Raw genomic sequence first — 16,427 nt, forward strand, 5'->3', positions numbered from 1 at the left:
TTAAGTCAAATGTATTCATTCGTGTATTTGAAATTAAATAATTTTCTAATAAATATTTTTTGACGAGGAATATACAAGATAACGAACAATGCGCGTCTATTGATATGGATAGAGCATAGCCACCACGGGATCTTCAGTTTCGAAAGTGATGAGTATATCCTTGAATTTGTCGAGCAACTGCATGAGTTGAGACCTCGTTACGTTCTCAAGAAACATGATCTCCTCCAAATGCTGCTCGCCCCGAAAATAACCTGCAACAAAATATTACAGCTTTAGAAAAGAAGCTTTACAACTTATAAACCGAGAAGGAGAGAAATAATTTGATTCAAAATAATAAAACATACGCAAACATAGAATCTTGCACAGTAATTTTTACTCTCCTTACAATTACGCAAAATCTCCTTACTAAATTCACGCAGCGGAAAGGCCCTTTTCCTGTCATGCGTGTTATCACCCGCGCGCAAATCTGGTCTTCGTGCAAATTACCCGCATCTTATAATTTCATAAATATTTTTCTTGTTATACGAGCAATACAAAATTACATACAATATGTCGTCACCCGCATGCGGACCAGATCCGCGCGCATCATCGTCAATAGCAACAGGGTCGAGCAGAGCAGGGATTCCCCGCCGGACGTCTAGCTATAAGACTTATTATGGTCACGTGACCGGGGATTCCCCTTACCTTTCTTATGCAGCTGGGCCAGCAGCAGCAGGTCGTCAGCTCGGTCGCTGGCTGGCAGCGCGGCGAGTGCGGCACGCTCGTCTGCCGTGAAGGTGTCAAGCGGGGATTCCCCGTCGCACACTCCCCGCCACACGTCTCCTTCACAACCCATCGGAGCCGCCCATACGGTTGGGGATTGGAAACTGAAAATATTTTTTTTGTACTAAAAAAATTATTAAAGGCCACCTTTTGTGTTCATATTCAGTTATTTAGTCATAAGAGTCCGGGTGCCATCGAAATTCTCATACAAACGTAATACCAAGATCATTTCCCATACGAGAATATTTACCATATAAATATGTTGCGGGCTATTGTTGTAAGTTATTACTTACTACCAATTTAAGTAAATAAATTAAGTAAAACATACCTCATTTCACTCTGCAACTTCAGATTCAAAGATACGCCGTTCCGTTTCTCCATTCCGTTAATCGAACTGTGGCTCGTTTTAAACATTGGTGGGGCATCTGTATCACTTTCAAACCTATCTTCATCGCTGCTTGTATCCCTCAACATCATAGACTGATCGTTATCTTTCAAAGACAGATCTGATAACCGAGTTGGCAGACTTTTTCTATCAAAATTTTCATTACTTTTCTCCGTATGTCCATTCTGTTTGTCGATACTGTTTATGCCATTCCCATTGTGAGATATGCCACTGTCAACTGAATTACCCTGTAGTTTCTTTTGAGTTTTATCACAGCCGTTTATAGTCGGTTTAATTAGACCGTCCACTTCGTCTACTCCGTCTTCGAATGAATGATTCGCTGAGTCGTTCTCATATTTTTCGTATTTCGTGTTCTCAGCCTCTATTATTATGGGTTGAGTGTGTGAGAAGTCTGTTTGGTTGAGGTTGTTCTGTGTGGGATATTCATCGTCCGAGTCGACGAATGTATTTGAAAGATCCCTGGACTCGACTGGCTCTGGCACGTTCAGCTGCCCTTGGTTTAACGACGAGTATGACACACTGTTTGACTGATAGTACGGATCATGCTTCTCACAGATGTACTCTTTGCCATCTGAAAGTAAAAGAATTTTGTGTCAATAAATAAATAGTTGCATTGTTAGTACTAACATGTATGTATATTATGACTTCGAAAGTTTATGGGTATGTCCGTTTGTAGCCTAAATAACTGCGATAGTTTATATCACATAGTAGAAAGCACTCTCAAAGCTGCTCCAAAATTACGACCCTGCCCCGTGTTTACCGAAATTACTTCGCGTTATAGCGTATGCGTAGCGCATTGTAGGCGAAATCATGCCGAAATTCGGCCGCGTATTTTCAGCATAGTGTGTTAATAGACTAAGATTAAAACCCCAACAGACTTGTAGGGTTCTATCTACTAATCCCAATTTCAACACCTACCGGTGAGGCGGGCCCAGTGCGGCGAGTTGAACTGCACGTAGGTGTGCAGCTGCAGCAGCAGTCGGCGGCGCAGCAGCCACGCGACAGCACGCGCTAACCTTCCGCCACGAGACAGCGCGCCCCACCAGCTGCGGGCAGCATACCACAGCGGAGCTGGCAGTGAGAACTCGCTCAGCATCTAAAACCAAAAATAAAACATATTATTATGATTAAGGCGATTGCAGATCTAAATAAAAAATATTATTTATCACGTCTATGTTTAGTTAGAAAGAAAGAACTTTATTTGGTAAAAATAATTGTACATTTTTTTACAACTTTACAACTGTTGCTATTTTATATTGCAACAACTTTGCATCTCTACATTTGTATGAATACAATATTTAAATTATTAAAAAACTATCCTAAATTATATTATTATAAACTAATACTAGGTAATACACTATTACTTATAACTAATATAGAAACTAATAACTAACAACTATAATTTAACCGATTCAGTGCGGATGAACGCGTTTTTAACGTGTGGCGTATGACACGGGAGCCACGTCATTTGAAAAACGATTGCATCTCCCTCAAATTACACTTTAGAAGGTTCTACTCTGAACAAAATCATCTTCGGCTTCGCCTCTGAATATTCTGTGATTTGAAAAAAAGTAGGGGCCGTCAACCTTTTTTAAAAGGTGCGCACATTCATTGCGAATTATACGGCAGCCGCGTCTTATGGGTTTTTAACGTGAGCCGTGTCATTTAAAAAGCGATTGTATCTCCCTCAAATTACACTTTAGAAGGTTCTACTCCGAACAAAACCGTCTAAATTTTCTACGTAAAACAAGCTTATAGGCTTCCTCTCTGAATATTCTGTGAATTGAAAAAAGTAGGCGCTGTCTCCTTTTTTAGCCCACCGTACTTTATCCGAAATTTCTGATCACAAAAATTCGGACGCCCGCCGGCTAACTAGCCGCCAGCTAACCTAATCGCCAGGTCTATGACAGAATAATGTAGCTGCAACTTATAGGACTGGTACTGACTTCAAAATTATGAAGATTGAGAACAGAAATACTGAGTACAGAATAAGAATTATTATTTAATACTTTTTAGTTCAGTTTAGAAAATTACTATTGTTTTTACCTCGGAAGTCGGTTTTATTTTTTTTGTTTCAAAATAATAATTTTACTCTTTTTAGTTATTCTTAAGGTTTTCTACACAGTTTTGACGTTTTTTATTAACATAATTGTCACCAACACACCTTGGTAGCCATAACATCAAATTCGAATAATAGTATTATGCTTTAAAATAACAAAATAATATTAAAATCATTAGACAAACTACAGAATAATGATCATAAACATCAGTCTCGATCTATAAGACTATGAAAAGTACTAATAACAGGGTCATAATTTGATGATGCATGGTGTAAGTGTTGATGATGATTAATGTAATCAGCATAGCAGCTTATGATTTTGGTATTTTAAACAACAGCGAAACTCCCAAACACGTATCTACAAGGAATCAGGAGTTCTGTTCAGCACCTTCGGGACCGTGGTATACCATGGTGCAAAATTTTACTTTTTGGTAGCATAATATGATCAAAACACATATGTTCCCATTTGATTTTCAAGAACCAAGAGGAATCCAGGGGGGATTCCTCTTGGTTCCTATCATCAGATCACCACTTTTGTGAACATGGTACTAACTCGGAACCGGATCAATCGGAACAAATACCCTATACAACAAAAAGAAAAATTTTGAAAATCGGTTCACAAACGGCGGAGTAATCGTTGAACACACCTCCTCTTTTTTGGAAGTCGGTTAAAAAAACTTAACAACGAACTTCTTTAAATTTATCTACGAACGTATTTTTTACTTTGGAAACCCAGATCTATTTAATATAGGTAGTTAGGTACTCAATTTTCTAACTTTGAAACTTACAAAAGGTTTGCAACATCTGATTAAAAAAAATCGCTTACCTGCCATTTTCAGGTGTACACTTAGTAAAACTACTCGAAATCAACTCAAAACAATGTAGCCTTCCGTCAACAACAATGGTTTCGGCTCAACTAAATAAATCAAGTTAATACAAGCGTAAAAACCAAAAAAAACCATAAAGCTTTTTGAATGTGGCGGATGACACGGTAGCCGTGTTATCTACTTCCATGGCGTATGACACGGCTCACGTGTCACGGGAAAATTGTATGTCGTCACGACTGAAAGTCTTCAAAAAGGTGCGCCGCAATGAATCGGTTAACAATATTTGAACTCATACACTCATCCAGGCACGCATTAATGCAAGACATACTCTACATAGTTATAATATTGCTGCTTTTACTTTTACTGTAATTACTTCATATAATACAAGTTGTACAATTACTAAGTAACACATTACTATACATATTTTATTAAGACAAGGACTGACTGAATATGCCTGCCAATCAACCATCCATTCACCTATTATAGTTATTTACAGTTTTAATTATGTTTCTAGCGTAATTTAAGAAATCATTTCTCGTTTTTCCTGAGTTTATAAGCTGTCTTAGATTTGTTTCTTTTACTGCCAGTCCACACAGTATCTCTAGGTCCAGCCTTTCTTTGGCATAAAGCGGGCATTCATTCAAAACATGCATGATGGTTTCTTCTGCGTCAGAATCACATCTGCAGCTGGGACTGTTTCTGATTTTGAATCTATGTAGGTAGTAGGCAAGGTCTCCGTGTCCGGTCATAATTTGGCTGAATGTATTGTCTAATTTTATATTTCTTAAGGTTTTATAAGCCTCGTGTATATCAGGAAAGAAAATTTTTGTAATGGCGCCAGTCGAGCTTTGGGTATATTCTAATTGCCACTCTAAGTGTGTTTTGTCTGATTAAATATTTGGCCGATTTAACAGGAATTGCGCAGTATTCTCGTAATGTTTCTTTGTTCGTCGCGGATTTTGCAAGATAGTCAGCTCTTTCATTGCCTTCGAGTCCTATGTGAGCCTTTATCCATTAAAATTCAGCATTTTTTCCTTGTGTTTGTATGTCTTTTAGGGTTTTTCTTACGTTAAATGCTACTGGATGCAAATTTTCTGGATCTCTGATGGCTTCGAGAGCAGATTTTGAGTCTGATAGAATGTTTATTATGAGTCACTTGTGGCTTTTCTTTTAGAGCTTGCAGGGCCTTCCATACAGCATAAAGTTCCGCTTGGAACACAGAACATTTGTCGCTTAATTTTATCGTCAGACTTTCTTTCTCCTCACCGCTTTCCCACCAAGATAAGGCTGCTCAAGGGCGTCGCCAGCCGATGGCGCAGGGGGGGGGGGGGGCAAGTTGACTTTACCTACTACAATTCATACTTTTCTCATTCTCTATAAATGAGAAAAGTAGTTATGAATTGTAGGTACAGTCGACAGCACATGAAGCTTTTCACTTGTACTACGAGCCTTACATCTACATGATCTACAGCGATTATAATAACAACAGTATCTTAGTATTATACAGTGTGTAACAAAAATAAGTGATAATACTTTAGGGTGTGTACGTGTTCCTTGTAGAGTTCACTGTGAAAGTAGCAGCGCTGAAAGACGAATTTTTTTTTCACTTTTGTATGGGCAAGGGGCCGAGCGTCACGTGTTTCTCCATACAAAAGTGAAAAAATTTTTTGGTCTTTCAGCGCTGCTACTTTCACAGTGAACTCTCTACAAGGAACACGTACACACCCTAAAGTATTATCACTTATTTTTGTTACACCCTGTATACATATAATATATTCTGTGACAGTACAAAGTCGAGAGAGAGAGATGTGTAAAGCTTTGTTTTAGCTTCGTGGTAAAGCTACACGAGCACGAGCTCTTGACTATGCAATAAAAAACTTGTAAATAAGTTATAATAACATTTATTAGAAAAATGGAATAAAAAGGAGTTTGAATTTGAATAAGTGTACATCGTACAGCGTATTTTTTTTTAATTACCAGATTTTAATATTATAGTGGTCGTTGTTTGCATTATATTTGGCAACTTTTTTAGAATCTCTAGGGGGGGGGCAGCTGCCCCTCCTTGCCCCCCCCCTGGCGACACCCTTGAGGCTGCTCCCACTCTTCCCTCTATTTTACTACCGTCTGTGTACACACAAGGACAGTTATTTTGTATAGTTTCAAGGTCCTCTGAGTTTGTTATTAAACCAAAATTAATTTCTTCTCTTACAGCTGGGTGCGGAAGATCGAAAAAGTGAGTCAGTTGTTCTACTTCGTCCCCTGGGAATAAATCTGTGGATATTCCGTATTTTATTTTGTATATTTCAGCTACTTCCTTTACTCTCATTGTAAGTGGTAGTATCCCGCTGAGTAGAAGACTGGAATTTAGTGACACAGTTCTATGAGCTTTACATATTTTCATACTAAACAATGGAGGAAATTAGCAAGTTAAAATAATTGTACATTAAAAGAAGAAATAAAACATTTGAAAACCGTATCTACCAAATTGGTGCTTACTCAGCATGTGTTGCGATCATAGTCGCAACGCTGATTTTCAGTAAGCACCCTGTGCTTTAAAATAAGTAATAATATAAAATTAACTTTTATAATAATATAAAATTAACTTTTACATTACAATGCTAAATAATTTTAGTTTCATCTTCTGCTAAAAGATGGCACTCAACGCCTACTACATCGCGATTCGCGTTACGTACGCGTTTTGCTGACCCATAGATAAAGTATTATAGTACGAGGGCTGCTATTTATGTATCCGGAACTGGCCACTTACAAGAACAATATTTAAAAAGTAATTACAACATTTGAAAATAGAACTCTTTGGTTGAAGAATACATTTTGTTTCATGTGACTGTCAATTATTTTTCCATTGTGGCGTCATTTTGAAAATTGCGTGTCTTCATTTGCCATGGATTTAACGCGTGAACATTTTCGTGCAATGATTTACTACGATTTTCGGCGTGGGCTAAATCAACAACAGTGCTTTATTCAACTCACCGCAACTTTTGGAGATGAAGCACCATCAAAAACCACTGTTTATCACTGGTACAGTGAGTTTAATCGTGGGCGGTCTATGCTCACGGATGAAAATAAAGAAGGTCGCCCAAAAACAGCTGTTGTCCCACAAAATATAGATGCTGTGCGGGAACTAATAATGCGTGATCGTCATGTTACATATCGCGAGATAGAGGCGTCCTTAGGCATAAGTATGACGAGTATACATAAGATATTACACGAACATTTGGCTGTAAAAAAAATATGTTCGCGTTGGATTCCGCACAACTTGACAATCGATCAAAAACGGGCTCGTGTCGATTGGTGCAAAAAAATGATAAAAAAATACAACCGTGGTACGTCAAAAGCCGTTTATAATATCTACACAGGTGATGAATCTTGGATCTATGCATATGACCCCGAAACTAAACAACAGTCAACGGTGTGGGTGTTCCAAGATGAGCCGAAACCAACAAAAGTTACTCGTGCAAAAAGTACTTTGAAGCAAATGGTCGCCTGTTTTTTTGGAATTAATGGACATGTGGCTACAGTGCCATTAGAGAATCGTAAAACGTTTAATTCTGAATGGTATACGACCATTTGTTTACCAGAAGTCTTTGAAGAAATAAGAAAGGACAACCGACAACGCAGAATCATATTACATCACGACAATGCTAGCTGTCACACCTCAGCTGAAACAACTCAGTTTTTGGAGGGTCAAAAGATCGAATTGACTGGTCATCCGCCGTACAGCCCTGATTTGGCACCTAACAATTTCTTTTTATTTCCATACGCGAAGAACAAATTACGTGGTCAACGTTTTTCGAGCCGCGAAGAGGCTGTTGATGCGTTCAAAATGCACGTTTTGGAGATACCTCAATCAGAATGGAAAAAGTGCTATGAAAATTGGTTCCAGCGTATGCAAAAGTGTGTCGATCATCGCGGCGAATATTTTGAAAAGCAATAAAACCATATTAAATGATATATGTTTGTTTCTTTTTTTAATTCCGGATACATAAATAGCAGCCCTCGTAAGTATATATATGTAATCTTAGCCCGTCATCGCGTGACCATTTTGTGTTTATTTTTATACAAGTAGCGTGCGTTTATTTTCTTGAATATTTCTATTTGTCGATCATTTCGAAGCACATTATAATCCAGAAAATAAAGTCATTAAGTTCATGATATCGATAAACTTTAGTTCAACTATAATTAAATAGAGATATAACTATAGTTAGAAATATAACTATAGTTAAATAGAGATATGCCACATATGACTTATCTAATTGTTGCTATAGTTTGTGCGTTTTAAGATGATATGGGTGATAGTTTTCATATTCCTTGCTACGGGTTTTTTTACAAGAAAACAAAAAAAAAAAAACAAAATGTAATAAATTATATTCCATCTACAAAAACAAATGTTTCCTATAATTGTAAATGAATAAAAATGAAAAGTTGCTAAATGTTAACTTATTAATATAAAATTATAAATGTTAACTGTGAAATAGGAGTATAAAATTATTGTTACGAAAACATTTGAAAAATGTCTTAGGGGGGTATTACTTTATCATTTATATATGATCATTTCTATGATCATATATAGGATCCAATATACATATATGATCATTTGATCATATCTGCATATTACATTATCATATTTCATTAATCCTATTTTACGTCATATGTGGTTTCAATAGCCAATGGAGAGCGCTAACGCTGACAGGTATTGACGTCAGGGTTACTAGATCTCAGAGAATTCGATTTGTCAAAAGACATCGTCATTTTTAATATGGCTTGTTTTTTGTTATTTCAACAAGATTATCCAAGTATATAATTAGAAAAATAATTACATTACATTATTTGAAACATATTAACGAACAAGAAATTAAAAACTTTTTTTTATATTAAATAACTGGCAACACCTATTTCTATTGGATCCAATCTCTCAGCAAATGTCAAAAATCTATGATCAAGGAAGAAATGAATCATATGTCTATATTACATTATCCAATATCATTGACTCAATGATCTCGGATCCAATATATATGATAATCTAATATCCCCCTTAAGCATGAAACGGAACTTATGTCAATAGAGATTGACTCTGTTGAATCGAAATCAAATCGATAAAAAAGGGCGGCCATCTTAAATCACCGGCACCACTGAAATGTCAGTACGAAATCGATAATTTCGATTGCAATTCCTTTACGAAGTGATTCGATATTTTTAAACTAACGATTAATTTTTGTTAGGTAACTTCCCTACTATTGTCAATTATAATGTGTCACGCATATCATCATAAAACGCACAAACTATAATTGCTATTTGACTCGCAAGACGAACATGACCGTAAATCTCAAAACAAGAAGTTTTGAGATTTACGGTATCTTTCTGCAAACAATTTTATGAAAACAGAAATAGAAAATTGTTAAATCTGTGATACAAATCAACGTCTCTAATCAGGTCATTTACCTCTTGCGGCTGATTTCTTAGTATAAAAATGATTTTATAACAAATGAACAATGTAATAAGAAAAACAAGGCAGATAATTGGCCTGTTTAATGTACGGAGGAAACAAGAAAAAAAAAGTATAAAAATGATAATACTTAAAAAGACTAAGAACAGGCAATTTTGTTTCAACAATTTTAACAAATTATTGCATTGTCATTTGCAAAGTTTAAAATTAATAAGATTGCTGGAGATAGGTAAAAATTGAACTCAAAAAAAAGAGTGTTAAAAACGTAGTCTTAGTTACAATATTTAGGGCCTTTTTAGTTTTTCACCACTTCATGATAAGTGCCAGATAGGCTATCTACACCTTTTGACAGATGGAGTATGGAGTATGGAGTATCTGTCAGATAAGTTGTGGATAGCCTATCTGACACTTATCAGTAAGTGATGAAACAGGTCCTTAGTATCTTAATCTAATCTCAAATCACCTGCAACAAGCAAACCCCAGGGAACTCCTTAGCGAACTCATCAACTAGGGGCGAGTGAGTGTGCACGTTGGCGCCCGGCGCCACCACGTACACGTTGCCCTCGCACAGCGGGTATATAACTGTCGCCTTCGCCCAGTACACGAGATGACCCGTTAGTTGGTACGCCTGAAATATTCGTGTATGGCTGTTACCAAAATAAAATAAGATAACGATCTAAAGATCTTACGTTATTTTTAAACAATTGAACAGTAGATAAGTCTGTCTGTATCTTATACACGCGTAAATTACTTAACCAATTTCAAATAAAGGATTTTTTTATAGTGCTGAAGGCAGGTCAAGTAGCCCTGATGTTACTGCGACCCTTGAGGATCTATTGTGAGTTGTGACTCCTTCGCATTAGAGTACCTAGTAGAGGTGTTTAAGTGTCTCGTCCTCCTCCTCGCAGAATCTGCAAGTCGTTAAGCTTCTGACACCTATTCTGTTAAGGTGCTTATTGAGCTTGCAGTGAAGGAAAGTCCAGAAAAGGATATAATATATAGTTTTTGTCACAGGAATAACGTAAGATCTTTAGGCCCAATTTCACCAACGTCTGTTAGTATTAACTGCTTGTTAAAATGTCATGTCATGTCATGTCTCTTTCATTAATATGAAAATGAAAGAGCAAACATGAGACTAATCCGAGCGTTAACTTTAACAGTTGTTGACGAAATTGAACATTGAATTGAAATTGAAGTTTGTATGGTTATAAATGGGAATTTTATCATTTTAAAGCTTTGTATTAATCTCCTTAAAAATTGTAAATTTTAAAAAAAGTATTCTTGTTTATTTCTATAGCCATAGAGTAATAAATATACTGTTTTTGTATATAATAATAATATAATAATATATTATCTATGGACGCTTCACACCACGTCAGTCTGGCCCCGTGCTAGGTACCTGAAGGACTTGTGTGTGTGTACCAGACAACGGAAATATATTTAATACTTTTATACTATACATATATTGAACTTTGAAAACTTTTTGTTCCGTCGGCGGCATTCGAACCCGCGACCCCCGGCTTGAGCTGCCAACAGCCCACCAACTGAGCCACAGAGGTCGTCAAAATGAGTCATACCTGTTTTAGAGACAGGTCGGCTTCAATAGCTAGCGTCTGTAGACTTTTTAATGGACTGTATAATTTTATAAGACGTAAGAGGGCTGGGTTACTGTCCAAAGGTATAGACGCCAGTAGATCATTCGGGTTTACCTGGAAATATACAATATCTTGCATTATTAAGCCGGCCCCTAGACGATAAATTGTATAGTGCAATATCACGTTTCAATTCTGTTTAATGTTCAATATCAACCCTAGACGGTCAATAATATCATAGCTGGGCATTAACTCGTTAATCCGTTAATCGTTAATTAACGAAGTTAACATTTTGAATAACGGATTAACTTTTAAGTTACTTTTAAAAATATTAACGGACTCGTTAACTTCCGTTAATATACAGAAGTCCGTTAATCGTTAATCCAATGCCTACTATTTACCGCACGGCACCGCGGCACGGCGCGAAAACAGGTTCAGACAGTTAGTATGAAACGACAGGCGGGCAGCGCGGTGCCGCGGCATGGCAACAGCGAGTGAAACAAAAACAATACTAGATACTTTCAAAGATTTTCAGGCGCGTGCGAGTGAGAAGAGATTTGTTTCGTTTTAGCATTTCATTACTCAGCGCCGGTGCTTATAGAGTGAAGAGTGATTTATTTATTGTTATTATAAATCATTTGCATGTTGACAAAGAAGAGTGCAGTGTAATTTAGTTAGGTAGAATACAATAATTATAAAAGTATTTTGTTTTGTCCCTAACCTGTTAACTTCCAGAACCTAAACCATACCAATATTGCACTAGCACTTAGCAGCCATTAAGCTGATACGTGTGTGTCAAATATTGTATGTCTGTACATTTTATTTAATAATAACTTTAGAACATACAAATGAAAATATTAAAAAAAAAACGGAAGCAATGTCATGCAAGTAACATACCATTAACAAAATCCCATGATACGGCCTGAGTTTCTGTACACACTTATCTATGGTCTCCGGCTCTATGATAAGTCCTCTGTTGTGTATCTGATGGGCTTTGTGCGGTAAACAGAACGACAGAAGCACCCACTTGTTAATGCGCACTTGTACTATACCTGAAAAAGTTCAACAATTATAATACAGTTGTGGTGTTAGCCCAAACCACGAGAAATCAATTGATTAATTTTCCGTTTTAATTCAATGACAATTTGTTGTCGCTTTTCCTCTACTGCTTTCTCGTCATTCGCGACGCCAGAACTCAGTATGCTAACGGAAAACAAAATACTTTGGCTACTTGTATGCTTATTTTTTATTTTACAAACTTAATGTGATTATGTCTTTGGATTTGGTATTAAAATATGGATCCCTTATAGATTCTTCATGTCTGTCCCTATTTCACAGACACTTTTTAGGAATTTTATGTAATTTATAGAGTTTCTGTAAACAAACAAAAACATCTGTAACTCCTAATTATTAGATAGCTGTGCTCGTTTTCTGATTTTGTTTTAAACTTACCAGTACTGCTCAGTTCTTCAAACACAGCTTTCATGGACCTGGCCAATGAACTCCTCTGTAATATCAAATGGAAGGCGGATTTGGGTTTATTTGCTCCATTGTCAGTATACATTGAAGAACTGACCGAACTGCGGATGGAATCCTCGTCGTCGTCGTTATCACCAGAGTTCACTTCACTGTCCAGAGAAGACACCTCATCGTGTGCTGCTAGCTATAAACAAAATATTAAGAAAAATTACAATGACTCTAAAGTCCACTGTCAAAACAAAATACAAATAATCTATGTAACAAAATTTTAATTGAAACACCTTACTTACAGCTTCTATAAGTTTATATGAAAGCATTTAACACTAAAAAGTTTACTTTTTAAATAGAAAAAAAAACAAGGACTACCCAATTAAAATTACTCATCTATAACCAGTGGTAACTATAACATCCGGGGCCCGTGGCAAATGGATGGGGCCCTATCAGTAAAAATCGTCATGATAATAATAAAACAATGTATAAAAAATTTCTGACCTCACAGCCTCTTGGGCCGGGGCTACAGTCGGGGCCCTTTTGGATTGGGAGCCCATGGCATCTTGCCAGCCCTCCCACCCTATAGTTACGCCACTGTCTATAACTTTAACCCTTAACCACTGACTTGCAATTAAGTTACATTACCACTGATGTACGTATGGGATACATATGCCATTTTGAATGCCTCCTGATGTGTCGATAAAGTTTAATTCAGGTGTCAATTACAGCCTTCTTATTAGGATACTTTCAAATGACATAAAGATATTTAAAAAATAATTATATTTATTATAAATATTTTTTTATGTAACAAAAACCTTAGTGACTTACAAAGTAGGATATACATTTTATATAAAATTAACAAAAAATATTTTCTAAACATAGGAACTTATTTTTTGGTTTATATTAATTATTAGCATAATAACTGCTTGTGTACCTAACAACAGTTAACCATATCCTAAAATGATAGATGTATTAATATTCTGTTAATACGATTATTACATTTAAAATAAAACCAATAAATCAGTGTGTACACAAAGTAATGATAACATCCTGTATGTGAAGGGTTGATGCTTACGACGCAGAAATTCCCGCAAAATTTTGAGTTTTGAATAAAAAACAGCGTGGGTGACGTACCACATACGTACGTCAGTGGTTAAGGGTTAATGAAGCAAATGTTGTAAGCTATGTAGTCCAAAGACCAAACCACAAAACCACAGAAATCAAATATCAATATTATATGAAACTAGCTGTCCCGGTGAACTTCGTGTCACTTTAAAACCTTCCCTGGACTTCTACGAATATTTTCTAAAATTAGCCCAATCCGTTTAGCTGTTTTCGAGTTTTAGCGCAACTAACACATTTGAAAATCCATTTTTATATATAAGATGTTACTTGTCCAGACTATAAAGTTATTATTATAAGCCATATATAAATACCATAATTTTCATTTCCTCAGTCAAATATGAGCATCTCTTCTCTTCGTGCCTTAGTGCTTTGCCAAGCCTCTTACTCAGATCATAATAGCATTTTACTGAAAGGAATATGTAATTATTGAATATACTTTAACATAAACAGGCTTATAAAAACCGTGCTTAAAATAAACATTAGTATTAATGTTATATTCCTATTATTTCAAACTTTTTATTTTTAAGAGATATATATTTCATTTATCTACATGTAAAATGTTTTAAGGAGTTTAAATAAAAAAAAATCTTAAATGTCTGGTAATGTTATTATTACTAATTCATTCTTTCTTCAATAATTTTCAAATAATATTGGTTTACTCCAGTTCTTCCATGCATCAACTTTATCTGTTCTAAATTTCACACTTCTCTTTGCACACAACACAATTAAATATTTTCTTCTTAATATTTTGCTTAGCATTTAAATTTTAAAATAAATTACTTACCAATAGAATGACTAGCAGAAGCTTGCAGTGCAAACACAATATTAATCAAAATCATAGCAGCAGTGTCATCCTTATTGGTTCTGTATGGTAGTAATGTTGGGTGTCCCACAAATCTTACATCATTTACTTTTAGTTCAAATTTTCTATTGCACAGTTCAGCTTTCACGGCAAATAATGTTGAGAGCATTTCATCAGTGAACCCGCTCAGTTGACCTGTATAGAATATGCAACATTTATTGCCAAATCAGTGTAAGAGTAGTGTTAAAGGTTGATAAAAATGAACCATCTGCAGAATCATAAATGTTTATGTACATATTTTCTATTGGAGTGCTTTGCAACTTTTTAGTAATGTTTTCTTTACTAAATATAGATGTTAGAGTGTTCTTAGCCCACACTATCAAACAACATAATTATAGTATGCTTGTAACAGCTGTGGTAGTATGGTTAGCTCACCTTTGCATATGTTGGACGTCTGTGCCTGTGAATTTTGCAGCAGGTCCTCGGTCGAAGTAACTGCATATGGATTATGACGTCCACATTTTTTTTGTGTGCTCTCGTCTTTGTTTTCGCTTGCGTATGGATATCTAAATAGCAACCTGTCTCCTTTACTATCGGATTTCACGAAAAATATATTCAAAGGATTAACCTCCATGGCAAATTTGTACTCCTCGTACGATTTACAGTCTTTTATTCGTGTATTTTATAAACAATGAAATGGGAACGTTGTATTGCAATGTAACACTTTTGTTAAAAAAATAATTATTCATCATACAATTATGTGTTTAATGTACGCAATAGCTATTTTACGGTCAACACTGAGTTCACAATGAATGATATTTTATGTAATAAATAAATAATTTAAACAAAACAAATTAAAATAAGTACTTATTGAAGTGCAATAGCAAGTTTTATTGACGTTTCAGTGTTACCACATCTCAAAAATATTTATCCCTAAATTGGTGTCAAAAACCCCTAAAATCGCCTTAATTTTTCTGTTTTCCCCCCAAAATATGCATATATATACAGGGTGTAACAAAAACAAGTGATAATACTTTAGGGTGTGTACATGTTCATTGTAGAGAGTTCACTGTGAAAGTAGCAGCGCTGAAAGACCAACATTTTTTTTCACTTTTGTATGGGGAAACTCGTGATGCTCGGGCCCTTGCCCATTAAAAGTGAAAAAAAATGTTCGTCTTTCAGAGCTGCTACTTTCACAATGAAAGTATTATCACTAGTTTTTGTTACACACTGTATAAATTTATAATAGTTTAGAAATAATATACTGAAATATGTTTTAAAATATTTTTATTATAATAATTGATTTAATATGTTAAATATTTCATCTTCATCTGAAGATTCAGATGTTTTGAAGTCGTACATCTTATTATTGAATAAATTCAACATTTTATTTGTTGGATTAAATGCTGCACAAGTGACATCATTACGATTTAATGTAAATCGGACATCAGTATTGCCGCCAGGCGCCAGTCACCACTCACCACAGAGTGGTCATAAAATTACGTAATAGATGTCGCTAGATGTCGCTAGGTCAAGAAATAATTAATATTAATATCAACAATTTAAAAATATTAAAAAGTAAAAAAATCCCTGAAAATACCCCTAAAAATTTCAGACCCCTAAAAAATCCCATCTCACTTATTTAACCCCTAAATCTGGGGGGAAAACCCCTAAGTTGGGAACACTGTAGACGTTTATCGATCATGATCACAGATTACTAGTACCTTTATCATCATGATTCATGGTCCACCGTCCGACAGCTGACATTTTTTTTTTTTCTTCTATTTTGGCAACTTGACACAAAGGAAAACAGCTGACATATGACAAGTATAACAACAGATGATTGTCCTACGTCCTTTTAGAAAAGACGGATAAACTTACAAATTTGCCGTGACAGGTTTCAATAAAATAATTTATAAT

At 35.6% G+C, this 16,427-nt stretch overlaps 1 protein-coding gene and 1 long non-coding RNA gene across 2 annotated transcripts in view; one reads left to right on the forward strand and one right to left on the reverse strand.

Moving 5' to 3' along the window:
* Nucleotides 1-15,358, reverse strand: LOC121734637 (GATOR complex protein NPRL3). The gene is made up of 11 exons (XM_042125227.1): nucleotides 14,943-15,358; nucleotides 14,490-14,702; nucleotides 14,017-14,111; nucleotides 12,563-12,773; nucleotides 12,008-12,162; nucleotides 11,096-11,227; nucleotides 9,982-10,146; nucleotides 2,087-2,264; nucleotides 1,091-1,739; nucleotides 685-866; nucleotides 1-251 (listed from the first exon to the last, which is right to left on the reverse strand). Exons 1-11 carry the CDS (start codon nucleotides 15,139-15,141, stop codon nucleotides 97-99), a joined length of 2,334 nt encoding a protein of 777 aa, XP_041981161.1. The 5' UTR covers nucleotides 15,142-15,358; the 3' UTR covers nucleotides 1-96.
* The window catches only part of LOC121734639, a 24,606-nt gene continuing 13,260 nt past the window's right edge, over nucleotides 5,082-16,427 (forward strand). Inside the window, exons 1-2 of the long non-coding RNA XR_006036772.1 lie at nucleotides 5,082-5,093; nucleotides 13,828-13,835. This is a non-coding gene — a long non-coding RNA (uncharacterized LOC121734639). The remainder of the gene's footprint in view (nucleotides 5,094-13,827; nucleotides 13,836-16,427) is intronic.

The sequence above is a fragment of the Aricia agestis genome, chromosome 16, assembly GCF_905147365.1.
Source record: "Aricia agestis chromosome 16, ilAriAges1.1, whole genome shotgun sequence".
Taxonomy (NCBI): Eukaryota; Metazoa; Arthropoda; class Insecta; order Lepidoptera; family Lycaenidae; genus Aricia; species Aricia agestis.